The sequence below is a fragment of the Neltuma alba genome, unplaced genomic scaffold (assembly GCF_004799145.2).
Source record: "Neltuma alba isolate B1F8T4 unplaced genomic scaffold, ASM479914v2 tig00004577_pilon, whole genome shotgun sequence".
Classification (NCBI taxonomy): Eukaryota; Viridiplantae; Streptophyta; class Magnoliopsida; order Fabales; family Fabaceae; genus Neltuma; species Neltuma alba.
This window is the reverse complement of record NW_021633773.1, coordinates 1-13,405: the sequence shown is the minus strand read 5'-3', so window position 1 is coordinate 13,405 and position 13,405 is coordinate 1. Positions and strand designations below refer to the sequence as shown.

Here is a 13,405-nt window from a genome sequence, read left to right as displayed (position 1 = left end):
GCTTATTAGGGATAGAGGTGAGTATTCAGTTTTTCGGTTTGGTTATTGGTACCGAATTAACCGAATAACTGAATATAACAAATTTTAAACACCAAACCGAAACCGATAACTGAACTAACCAAAACTGAATTGATCGAAATATTTCGGTTTTGAAAAGACCTCTTCTTAATATATAATTATAAAACCATTTTTAAAATGATAACCATGGTAGAAAAAGAATTGAGTTAGAGTGTTAAAATACTACCATGGTTATAAAGAGTTTGACTTATTTCGAAAACGTTCCAAGTAGCTCAGGATGCATAAAACACCCATGGGTTTAACAATGTAGAACAAAACCTCAAGGCACAGTAACCGCCCACAAGCCCAACATAATATTCATCCCACAAAGACTTAGGGCACAAGAAACACAGGGTGCTCAACCCAGCCCATAAGTCATACATCGCACACAGCAGATTCTTATGGCCTGCAGCCATTTTAACAGTATTCCATCAAATACAGTCATCCAAACAAAAGAAAGTATACGTCAACACAGTCGTGGGCCCTAAGATGGCAATATACATAACATTACATGCCTAAACCAAAAGACTACTAGGCTATGCTCACCTATGCCTCTGGTTTCTTCCCTTCACGTCGAGCCAAACTAGATGGCTCTCCTGAAAAGTATTGATGAATAGCGGGGTGAGACGTAAAGTCCCAGTAACCAAGTATTAATTTATGACATATACAAGTAGGATGGTAAGTTGGTGAAGTAGTGCTTAAATATAGTTTAAGAAATAAATGATACTTTAATAGATACAATCACATAAAAAGAGTATATCTCTCCATCCACAACACAATTCATATAAAAGTACGTATATGCAACAACACAATGAAATATGCCCTCCCATCACCTTGCTCCTCCTTATGACTCCTTGACAAGGACCCGGGCTTTCTGTGCTGAGTAACCCGGCCAAAGGTCACCCCATTCACATCAAGCAACGGGCCCCCTCCTGTACCTACACCGCCCAAGAATGGACTATGGTGCAAGAGGTGTATACCCAAGAGTTCGTTCTCAATTCCGGGCCAAGGAAAAGGAGGAACTACAGGGGTCTAACAAAAAGGCCAAACACTGGGATCAATAGTGTAGGCATGCCGCGCGGACTTCAAGAACAATTATTCTCCACATAACAAAATCCCAACCTCCACATATGAACCCCATGTATAGTCACAATATATATATATATATATATATTAAAAATCTCATAATTTTTCAAAGTAAGATGATATAATTTCAAACAAAATACGACACATTTCCATCATTTTTTTTTCAATAACAAAATATTAGTAAATTAAATTCAGCACCACAAGAAAACAAAATTTACAATAAAGCACAACTCAAGCATACTTAAATCAACAAACTTCCCACTTCACCAAAATTCGTCATATAAGAAAATATATATATTTTATTCATAGGCATACTTTCACAAATTAACTGGAGAAAATAAAAACATAATAAACACCTTACAATCCCAAGGCATGTATATAAAATAAATTAACCCCGGTTACCTCTACTCCAAGCTTAACCTCACAGCTTGAGAAATAAGAACGCAAATTACAAACTCCGAAGTACAAGATAATCTACAAATAATATAGATACAATTTAATATACATACAAATAATTAACTTAAATTACATAGAATTTATTATTAATAATATCTATACATATATTTACTATCCAAAAAAAATTCTTACTTCAAATAACAATTTTTCTCTACCCAAATAACTCATTTAAATTATAAATATTTATAAAATGTTGTTTTTATCTAATATTGTAAGAATCTCAATTTATAACTTAAGTTTCCAATTTCAAAATTTTTCTAATAATATAGTCTTAACCTATTTTACATTTTAAACCGATTAAAATATCAATAATACATTAAGTAACCCAAATAAGTTATTTAACTTAAATTTAATCGGTAAAAACATTCTATATATCTTGAATGATACATTTTCTAACCAAAATCTTAGTTTAAAATTCTCAAAACAATCAATAAACAACTATAAACCGATTAAAATTTTAATAATATATCAAACAACCCAAATAAATTATTTAACTTAATTTTAATCGGTATAAATATGATATATATCATAAGTGACAGATTTTTCAACAAAATAAATTTGATTTTAAATACCATAGGTACTAAATTGACAAATCTAAACCGATTAAAATTTCTTAATAATAAATCTTTAAATTCCTACGGTCAAATATCTTCGAAACTCAATACTTACTCTATACCCAAATCACAAAATTTTCTCCAAACATTATAATGATACTACTAATATAAAGCTCTAAATATATAGGAAATATTCATAAGAAAAAATTTAATAGAAAGAAGTGTTTAATGTACCTATATGATCCCCAAATGCTAGCACGTCCTTGCAGAAATCTTCACTCACTCTCTTGTTCTTTGTTTTTCTTCCTGCGTCTCTCACCCTCTCTTTCTCTATTCTACGTAATACTCCCTCCTCTATTTATCATTCTCATTTCAACCGTCCACCCCAAGTTTTTCTGCCTTCATTTATTATCCTTCGCCATTTTTTCCTCCTCCCTCTTTAATTACCCGATCGAAATTCTTCTTCGCCTTCAATTCACCCTACTTTTCCACCAACTTTGGTGGAAAAGTTGGGGGTGTATTGTTTTTTTTTTAAATTAATAAAATATTATTATTTAATAATAATAAAATATTATATAATATATTTTTTTTTGTTTTTTTTTGGAATGTTACAGGTTTGGTTAACCGATTAACCGAAATATATAAATATGGAAGTGATTTTAAATTAATAATAATAATAAAACACAATTACAACCATTAATTATTAAATATTTCATCATTTAATGTGATTTATTATAACCATATTTATTGAATGTAAATATATTTAAAGAGTTCACATAAATCTACATATATATTTATTATAATAATATTTATTAAATACAAATATATAATATATTTATTTCGGTTTTTTGGTTAGAACCAAAAATTTTTTTAACTAACCGAACTAAATTCCGAAACCGAATTATTACAAAAATAAAAACCGAATATATAACCAAAAGTCGAAATAACTGAATCGAAAAACTGAAATTAAATTCGGTTTTGTTTTTCTCACCCCTAATTAGGGATGGGCTCTAAAGTCCTTTTTTGCTCATATAACCCATTTTTCAAAGCTTGACCCCATGACGGGAAAAAAGGGTCTTACTTGGACAACCCGGTAGCCTAGCCGGATAACCAGCTATAGCTCCAACCATAGCGACTTTGACCATTTTAGGACACTGCTTTCTTCTTCTGCTTTTTCTTTTTATTTATAAATTTTATGAAAAGGCAAAATGATACTTAAAAAAATAAAGCATACAAAATTAGGGGGTCACAATAATAAAATGACAGAAGCAGAAATTAAAGTATTGAGAAAAATAAAGAGACTAACAGAAATAAAGTAAATAGTAGAATAATAAGATGATAAAAAAGAAATATAATGCAACAAGGTGCTGGATTAAACACCAAAGTGTTGATATACGCTATGAAACTTTTTTTTTTTTCGTGAGTTGTCATCAATTAATCTTTGATATAAGTATTTGACCAGGTCATATTTGAGTATTACCAGGGGCAGCTCTCTCAAAAATATATATATTTTTAATTTACATAGACTCGAACTCAAAATTTCATATTGAACCGAAAATCCTTTTTACAAAGACTATAAATATCCCCCTTTTAGTTTGTGCACGTGTGTGTGTATATATATATCATTTATATGTAAAATCAGAGTTCAAAAGCACATTACTAAAGGGGTGTTTGGGTAAGAACAAAATCATGGTTTCAAAAATATTTTTACGGTATACGAAATAAATATGTGGAGGAGTTTGTCTCGATTTGCAGAAAAGTACTTCTGAAAAGTAATTATGGGGTATTCCAAATACCCCGCAAGTCATATTGATGCCTATGAAGTAAGGAGTAACTGCCACATGGTATCACTATCAATTAGTCCGAGGCCATATCAATAGTATTTAATTATTTACTATTACGCTCAATGACACACACGGTTATGTAATGCTGTGTGTTCTAATTAAAGAAAGTTAGTGCGCAATTAAAAAAAAAAATAATTATATTAGTTGAACAATAAATGCTATTACTTTCGGTCTTTAATACAAGACTCGGTTGACTAATTTAAAAAAATTACTTTAAAATTTAAAGTATTTATATTTATCATTTTTTAAAACTAATTTACCTCACTTATAAATTGCAATGAATAAAAAACTGGAACGAACCAGCCAGTGTAACCGAAAAACTAGTCAACTGGTTAGTGGTTCAATTTGGTTCAAGCACCAAACTGGCCACAAATTGACCCGGTGGCAAACCAGTCAAACTAGGAGTGAACCGGTGGTAAAAATCAGTGTGAACTTGTGATGAGCCGGTTTGGATAATTATACTACTATTGATCTTATTTTTTTTCATTTAGCTCCTAATATCTTAGTCATTATGGATTTGAATGAATTTTAATGATGAATTTGGTATCAATAATTATTAATTTTGGTTATTAAGGAATTATAAAGATTAAAATTTTCAATACTGTTATACTTTGTTATTGTTACAATCAAACTATTATTGTATTTTCTTGTATTTTGTTATTAGTGATTATTATAGTTATTGTATTTTGTTATTTTTAATTAGATTATATTATTTTAATATGACCAGTTTGATCCTAGTTGGACCTTGGTTTTACCCACTAACTCTTGAACCACTACCTTAACCGGTTTAATGTCTGGTCCGGTTTTTTGTTTCTTGATAAATTGATAGAGACCATGTAAAATGTTATAATTAAGTAATTAAATAACTTTCTTATTCTCTCCAAATTAGTTCATTGGATCTTATATTAAGTATCGGATGTAGTATTATAAACATGCTACTCCTCTGGTCCTAAATATAAGATCTATTTTTCAGCGTAATTTACACTACAAAATAGGTCTTATATTTAGGATCGGAGGGAGTATTAAATTAAAATCACATTCTAGATTTCTAGTTGTACTGTACAAAAGTATTATCATTACTTAAAAATTCACATATTAGAAACGATATGTTTTTTTGTTACGAAATTTATGATCATAGCTTAAAAATTCACATATTAGGAATTTTTTTTTGACAGGAAAATTCTCCTCATAACTATATCAGATTTCGAAATTTATACTTTAGATAAAATATCCATGTTCAAATATCCTACTTTTCTGCCCCAAAAGAGCATGATTTTGCAACCCCCCGGTGATCAATTATTAGTTGTCACTACAATTCAAATGCAGAATTAAAAATTTTAACATTCTGTTTGGTGAGAATGCAGATGATCTATATTTAGTTAGTTCAAGCGCACGACCAAATACCTAACAATACTTAATGACGCAGCCATGTAAAATTTACATCAAAGGGTGTCAAAATTTGGCCGTTAAGACAGTGATTTCAAATCCATCTCAAAACTGTAAATTGCATCATCTTTATTATTCCAGAATGCAAAATAGTTTGACCCCAAAAATAACAAGATATGACTATACAATATCAAAACCATATCAGAAATTACGGATAAGAACCAAATATAGCAACCTATTGTTCTTTCCTTAACGAATATCAGTTGCATTCATTCATCTTCTCATACGTCATCCCCTCAATGTAGCTTATATATAATCCACGTTTCACAACCCCACTTCATTCATCACCCACCATCTCCCTTCAATCCTCCCATATTCACCAGCCCAGAAAGAAGAGCTTAATTTTGTTGCTTGGAACGCAAGCAAAACAATGAGTCTAAGCTGTCTTACCTGCAGCCAGGTTCTTCAGAAGACAGATTCTTTTAGGGAGTATTCCTCGGAAAAGCCCGGCCTTAGGAAAGTGCGTTGTACGCCGGTGGAGAGAACATGGTCGGGGAATATTGCTCTGGAAGATCAAGATCGAAGACAAGAACCTTTGGTGAAGATCAAGAGAGAACATCGCCGTGCTCACAGTACAGGGTCTGCTGCTTTTCCGGGCAGCGTCGAGCCGAGGCTGGTGAGGAGCCCTGGGATGAGAAGAGACTGGAGTTTTGAGGATTTGGCAGGAAAGAATGAGGAGGGGTTCATGTGCCCCTAAATTGATTAATCATCTGTCAAAGCATTCAGAATGATTCATACCTTTCTTCTTCTTCAGCCATTTCATTCATTTATATATTTTGATTCATTGATACATCGATGCTGACGGGAGAATGAGATGACTCAAAACGTGCATATTCAAAGGGGTGGGATGGTTTGTGCATTGTAAATCGGTGTTTCAAGCGCTTGATACAAACTCATCAAGCTGCTTTTTTTACGCCTTAATTTGCAATATAATACATATCCCTTAACTTTCTCGCGTATGCAGCCTCCGCTTATGAACGCAATTTCCGCATTACGTGGACTTTTTAAGCTTTTTGCAACGTAAACTGCATTATATGTGTAAAAAAACTAAAAATCATTCATGAGAGTGGCGTAATTAAGGCAATACAAATGAATGGACGCAAATGACATCACATGTCATGTCGTTGTTTAGAGGGCAAGTAGGGTGTTTACGCAGGGAGGAAACAGATAAATGGCAGACACAGGTAAGTGGTTTCTTTTGTTTCTCGATGACCTGATGATTACTTGCAATAGTTAAGGCAAACTTCAAACCTTATCTTGTTTAACACAGAGGGCAGTCTAATGAACGTTTCACCACAACATTCTGCGAAGATGATCTTCCGATATAGTTCTTGCTACAAAAAGATCAGAGATTCTAAACTAAGCTAGGCGTGTCTTACAATGGTCTTCTACATCTGCAACAGAAAAAATTCGCAAATTACACAATAACTTCCTCGTATGAACCTCAGTAAAATTCAGGTATTTAACATATCTTAATGCAGCATTCTTTTACATCATATAATGTCTATTATACAACAAAAGACCACTGCGCAGAGTGAATCTTTTTAGAGAAAAAGGGAATAATACTAGTTTTTCTTTTTTCTAGCTTCTGCTTTCCAGTCTCTTCGACTCAGTACAGTTCTAGGAGTTTCATTGTTAACAACAACAGGAGATCCAGACTGGCTTTCCCTTTCCTGCGTCATGTCTGCCTTCCCAGAGGCTAAGCGTGCTGCTTCAGGTTCACTGGCTAGTTTGGTAATATGATCAATAGATCCATTAGGTGTCACTTCTTCACGTTTAAGAGCGTGAGCCCGTCTTGCATCTTTTTTCCAATCTCTATTACAATATACGCGGGTCATAAGATTGTGATTGCCTGTTGATTGTGGTTCCTCTTGTGGTGTTATGGGTGTGATGTCTCTTGCCACAGAAGACTTCTTGGTTTCAGCTTCAAGACGCTTACGGGCTCTGTATCTACGTTGACGCTCTCGATTCTTTAGGCGTCGAGTCAGGATGTCACTTCGGCCTTTAATATGGGCTCTTTGGTCAATAGGCTTCATCATAGACTTATCTTGTGTTCCACCAGCACTCACAGTTTGCTTGTTTTCCATTTTCAGCATGGGATTAGCATCTTAGCATCTGCAGACATCAAGTGAAATGAGATATTACACAATCGTTTTATATGCATTCCACTCTATGCAGATATGTCATACTCTCATTTAGTAACCTCTCCATCCTAGCTTATCACATAGTATCCTAGCCAATGAACAAAGGACATTGTAGCAACTAAATGCCCTAAAGAGCAGCATTCTGCAGTGGATAGTGAAAAAGTTTTTGGGATCCAATCAGTGCCTCCGCTTCATTGGGAACTCACTAAATAAAAAAAAATTCCCGGAAAACAAAGAAAGAAAAAAAATGGAAACATATGTTATTAGAGCCAAAAGAGGTAGAGATGACTAATAAATTTCTTTGGACCTGATAATTGTCTGAACATGACATTTAAGAGAAAAACGCGGTATTTGAAGAATTAAGCATAACAAAAGATGTCACCATCTGCAATGATGAGATAATATAACACAAATCAAACTAAAACTAACCCCATCAACATAAAGCATTTAATATCCTTAAAAAAAAAAAAAAATCTTTCCATGACACAAGCTTCCCTTCAAAATCGTCAAGTGAAACAAAATGACTTTAGAATGACAACCCTTGAAATTCCGCTTTTCAGAGGAGTTTAAATATAAAGAAACAAAGAAAAAATGCAACTTATTAAAGAAGAAATGCTGGTTTCAGCAAAAGGGAGAAAGGAGATGAGATTAAGTTGAAAACTGTAACGATTTCAACCTTAGCCCCTAAACATCTCATTTATACTAGTGGATCTGGCCAGCAAGGGCCATGATACAGCAAATTTCTCATTACTCAGTCTCATTCTCATGCACTCCTGATTAGTTCATTGATAACTCACTCAATCATATTTGCTGATCAGTCAACACTCCTCTGCCTCTTTCTCTTGTTAATTACTTTTTTTTCTTTAAATCAATTCAATCAATTATTCTTGAATTTGGTTATCCAACTCTCTCCCATAAAATGAAGCATGGATTTTTCATTTGCTCATCTAGAAAACATTGTTCCACAGCTCAAAAAGGAAGGTCGGTGAAACATTGCAACAATCCGGGCTACTAGTAAACCCTTAGAGCATGACAGCTTCTAGAACTCTTACATGGCAGCAACCTCGTTAACATTCCTCAGGTTCTTCTCCTATGGACAGCTCTCTAGAGTCTTTTTTCTCTTTTTGATACAGCTCTCTGTTGTCTTTAATCTGTTAAATACTTGTTGGCCTTCTCTTGGCTGCTCTGTTAAACTCAATAAGAAGGCTTCTCAAGCTCTTCAATCCACAGCTCTTCAGTGGCCTATTCAACTTTATCCCACAGGTACTCAAGCCACTCACTTTTCTGGAGGCATTGCTGTTGACATGATTAAAAATAATTGCTACTAGTCCTATCAACAAAAGCGCATCATGCGCGTGCTAGTGTGCACACACATAGAGAGAAGGCAAAAATTGTCAAGAACAAGATGCTCCATCGAGACTAGCTAGTCCAAGCCTGGATAAAGGAGAAGGATTGTATTAGGCTCTTGATTGCTAATGTAAAATTCATCTCTATTGCACGGATCAAGATGCTCAATTTTGACCCCTAAAGAATTTAAGCGTACTAGTAGTCAAGGCAAGCGATATTGCGAATCCCAGAATATTCCCATCAAATCTCTCAATCTCCTTTTATTCTAATTCCTTAATTCTAATCCATTTTTCAGACAACTCAGTTATACAAGTCTTAAAAGTAAGACCCATTTGTAGTGTAAATTACACTACAAAATGAGTCTTATGTTTAGGATTTAGGATGCAGAGGGAGTATTGTTTAACTAATCAACCTCCAGTATCTTTCTCTCCCTCATTATTCTTGATCATCCAACAATACAAATAAGCGAAACCTCCTTTATTTATCAATCTTATGTCAACATAACCAGATCTAAATTAGGACATACAACTTATAGAAGAAGATCATAAACTAGTAAGCAAACTATAATTTCAAGTAGAGTGGCATTACTTGTCTGGAAGTGCTTCTAAAGTTGCCTTCAGGATAGTTCATGCAATCATGCCTTAATTGGGCATTGATGCGATCGATACGGCACTATTTGTATCCAGTGGTTCAGTGATCCCTCCGATTAAATAGGGATTAATATTAGTCAACACCATATTTCATGACGAAGACAACAATTAACATCATCTAAGATGAGTATTTGAAGCCATGGTTATCAAGTGATCCTAAAAAACGCATACATTATGATGTGGGTGTAGCATGTGAAAGCATCAGTAATATGAGAAAGTCATCACCACCTCGTATCCCCGCCCCACTAATTCAAAGGCATTACAACAAAAAGATATGCAATCAGCCAGCTCCAACTCCATATAATTCATCTAATTTAAGGCCACTTGAATCAATTGCTAAACTAAAAGGCCGCAGCACAATGCCTTTAGAAGAGAAAGCAGCAGCAAATCCGGGAATGAAAATAAAACAAAAAAAGGAACTTCCCAGACAAGAAGCATGTATAGTTCGAGAGAACAGGACCAAAAAGTTTGCGCTAAAACCGCAGAAACCGGAAAGAGAACACTTTCGGTCGGGGGATTTCCCGTCCGGTAATCAGAGAAAGACAACCCAGGATATGAACACAGATTTCAAGGTAAACTGAGATGAATTTGAAACCATAGGTGCAAGTGAAGAAAGAAAGCACAAAGCTGCCGCATTACCTTCTGAACGCAGATCTGTACTTGGTCTTTGAGATTCTTACATACCCAGAGTGACACGAAGCTTTTACACGCTAACTGAGAGAAGTTATTCATATGGGTTGGTGAAAACAGACAACGAGACTTGAAAAAGTAGACGCGAAGACGGGAGCCGAAAAAGGAAGGCCAATTTAGCTGGATATATATTTTTTTTTGGAGGGTGGGATTCATTCTGTCCATGGGTTGGTGCGGCTAGGTGCTAAGTGTGTTGTTCAACTTTTCAACTTTTGACATCCAAAAGGTCGTGAGTTCGAACCTACTCAAGCTCTTTACATTTTCCTCTCCACGATTGCATACAAGACGGCTAAACATGGCTAAGCCCAAAGATCAAAGGTCAGTGAAGAATTCTTTGCATAATATTTTTTTCCCTCTGGCGATGTAGGGAGAGCAAATACACAGCCTCCGAGGAGTGTGCTTCTGCTTCCTCAGACAGGATAGGTTCGCCTTAATGTGAATGGTTTTGCGGATTAGAGAGCAAGCCATATGAAAAGAACTAACACACGCACTACAAGCAAGGGCAATTAGATCAGAGGTCTTATCAAGAACAAGAAGTTGGGATTCTTTTAATTGGTCTTAACTTTGCAAAGCAAGTGTACAGGATACAGCAGTATCATGAAGCCTAGTAGGATCTGTCATGGCCAGACCACACAGCACCGTGCTCTGTGGCCCTCAACTTTATTTGCTCTCTCTGGTCTCACTCCTTCAACCCAGTCGTCCTGTGAATCCCAGTGGCCACCACTTTCATGGCATGGCCCAGAATCTCCATAGTCTGCCTACTTCCTGAAGTACTTCATCTGTTTTTTCTGAACTCAAAAATGGGTATGCATAAGGAGATATCATTAAGAGTCTACAAAGTAGATTGGAAATTATCTGTGACTGGGGCAGAGGGTGATTCAATTTGTAATCTTGGATGAGGTCAAGAAACAAAAATGTAATCGTGATCATATCAGGGAAGCAAGAGATGAGTCATCAACTAGCAAACCTATTACCTAAATAGCATTTGATGTTTAATATTGATGATATATTACACTTAGGAGAAAGCTTTACCAATAGTATATGTCGTATATCGTTGCTGCAATCTATCAATTTGTGATTTGTGCTTGCATAGGCTGGCAGGGGTTAGCTTGGATTTTCTTATCTTGGTTGTTTTACTTGTTATTGTATTTGAAGACATGGTAGAATTTACTCACTGAAACCTCGTTTTCAGTTGCAGGAAAGATACACTTCAAGGTTGGGTTTTTTTTTGGGGGGGGGGGGATATCAGGCGTTTATGTGATAATCTAGGTTTGAGGTCTGACACAAGTCTATGAAATATAGTTATTAAAATTTGACCTTGTTTTAATTTTAATCCTTGGAGTTTGATCTCATTTTAATATGTATAAACATTTTTTTGTCTCTGAAACAGTGTTTTTGGCCCCTAAAACAAGATTTTAAGGACCAAGTCCACTGGTTTCAAATTTCAGATATCAAAACTAAAATAAAATCAAGTTTTGACTACTAAATATGGTATTAATAGGATTAAAAGACCTTATGATGCTCTATTATGGTGGAGACATATGGTTTCAAAAGGATTAAAAGACCTTATAATTATGTCATACCCTAATTAAGTTTTTAACAAGCTTATAATTATGTCATACCCACTCGTAATCCTTATGTTTGTGTTTGTCATGTGCTGCTTCTACGCGAGCTGTGACAGTATATGACGATTTGCTTTTAGTTGCTCCTTCTGTCTCAGTTCAATTTGTTTTGATTCTCGGTTTAAATTTCAATTCGAATTATGTAAATCTTGCTTGATTTTGACTGTGGAAATTGACATTTTATTATGAAAATTCGGATTTAAATTTTGGTTTTGCCGTGGTCGGTGGGGAAAGAGGACTACAGCCTAGAGCAGGCCAACGAAGGGGGAAGGTGGTAGAAAAATGGCTGAGGCCATTTTAGTCTTTTTATTTTTATACAAAAACTATATATTTCTTTATATTTTTATTTATTTATACAATTTAAACACAAATACACACACATACATACATACCAATGTCAAAGTGGAACACAAGACTTTATTTAAATATGATAAGCTATGCTGTCACTAGGATAATTTATTATTGGCAATTTCCTTTATCCTTTTATCGTTTTTTAATGGGGAGAATTTCACAAAAAATTTGAAATTAGTAAATCCTAAATTAAGTTTGGTTTCAACACTTCAATATAGATTTTGACAATATTGACTTTGCAAATAACAGACAACACATTTTTATAAAAATTTCTTATTTAGAATTTAGTGATTTTAAGCTTCTTCTTATGAGATTCTCTTCTTTCTTTCTTTCTTTCTTTTTTTTTAAATATCAAACATGAGAGGAAGAAGGCAAATATCCTCTGTTTTTTTCCTTCTAAATTTTTTCCATGAAATATACACATATGCTATGTTTTTAATAATAAATATTTTTTTCCTATAGGCTAACAGTAAAAAACTAATTTCTCATACAAAAGCGAAACAAAGATCCTTCCTGATTGGATTTGTTTCATTCATGCATAAGAATGCAAAATCAAAACCCTCAACAATTATCTTTTTTTTTTTTTTGGGTCAAAAACCCTCAACAATTATCCAAAGATGTAATAAACATTTCACATTTAAAAATTATTATTTTTTATTATATATCTTTTACAAGAATGAATAATATCTTACAATTTTTATGGACCTCTTACTCTTGATATTATGAATGATTAAGACAGAAAATTTTCCGGTCACTATCTAGATTGCAATCATTGTAATTACCGGTCTAACTTCTCTGCTCCACTTATTTCAAATATCTATGACCTCAACTCTATGATGAAAAATGATAAATATTACTCACAAATTATAAAATAATATGTTTTATTTATTAAATTTCATTCAACACACAAAAATCTCCCTAGCTAACATTTATATGGAACAACAATTAATGTACATATGTTGAAAATGTTAAAAATAAAACTGAATCAAAAGAGTGAACTTTGTTTTGGTATGTAGGACACATTGGCCATGACTGCAAGTAACTAGTAAACATACAAATTGGTGTTCGGTGTTCTCACACACACACATGTATGTTAAAAGTAGAGATTTAATATTTATACTTATTACATTTTTTTTTAAAAATTTCTAAATTTAAAAA

At 33.9% G+C, this 13,405-nt stretch overlaps 2 protein-coding genes across 5 annotated transcripts; one reads left to right on the top strand and one right to left on the bottom strand.

The window, feature by feature from the left end:
* The first annotated feature begins 5,813 nt into the window (after positions 1–5,813).
* On the top strand, positions 5,814–6,140 carry LOC114745258 (uncharacterized). The gene has a single exon (XM_028933412.1). The coding sequence runs from the start codon at positions 5,814–5,816 to the stop codon at positions 6,138–6,140; it is 327 nt and encodes a 108-aa protein (XP_028789245.1).
* Positions 6,141–6,676: 536 nt separating this feature from the next.
* On the bottom strand, positions 6,677–10,328 carry LOC114745256 (uncharacterized). Of its 4 annotated transcripts, none has more exons than XM_028933407.1 (3): positions 10,224–10,328; positions 8,640–9,021; positions 6,677–7,558 (listed from the first exon to the last, which is right to left on the bottom strand). In XM_028933407.1, exon 3 carries the CDS (start codon positions 7,537–7,539, stop codon positions 7,009–7,011), a length of 531 nt encoding a protein of 176 aa, XP_028789240.1. In that variant the 5' UTR covers positions 7,540–7,558; positions 8,640–9,021; positions 10,224–10,328; the 3' UTR covers positions 6,677–7,008. The 4 variants fall into 4 exon arrangements, with proteins under 4 accessions (XP_028789240.1, XP_028789241.1, XP_028789239.1 ...); XM_028933408.1 differs by lacking the exon at positions 10,224–10,328 and adding an exon at positions 9,523–10,066; XM_028933406.1 differs by lacking the exon at positions 8,640–9,021.
* Between the last annotated feature and the right edge of the window lie 3,077 nt (positions 10,329–13,405).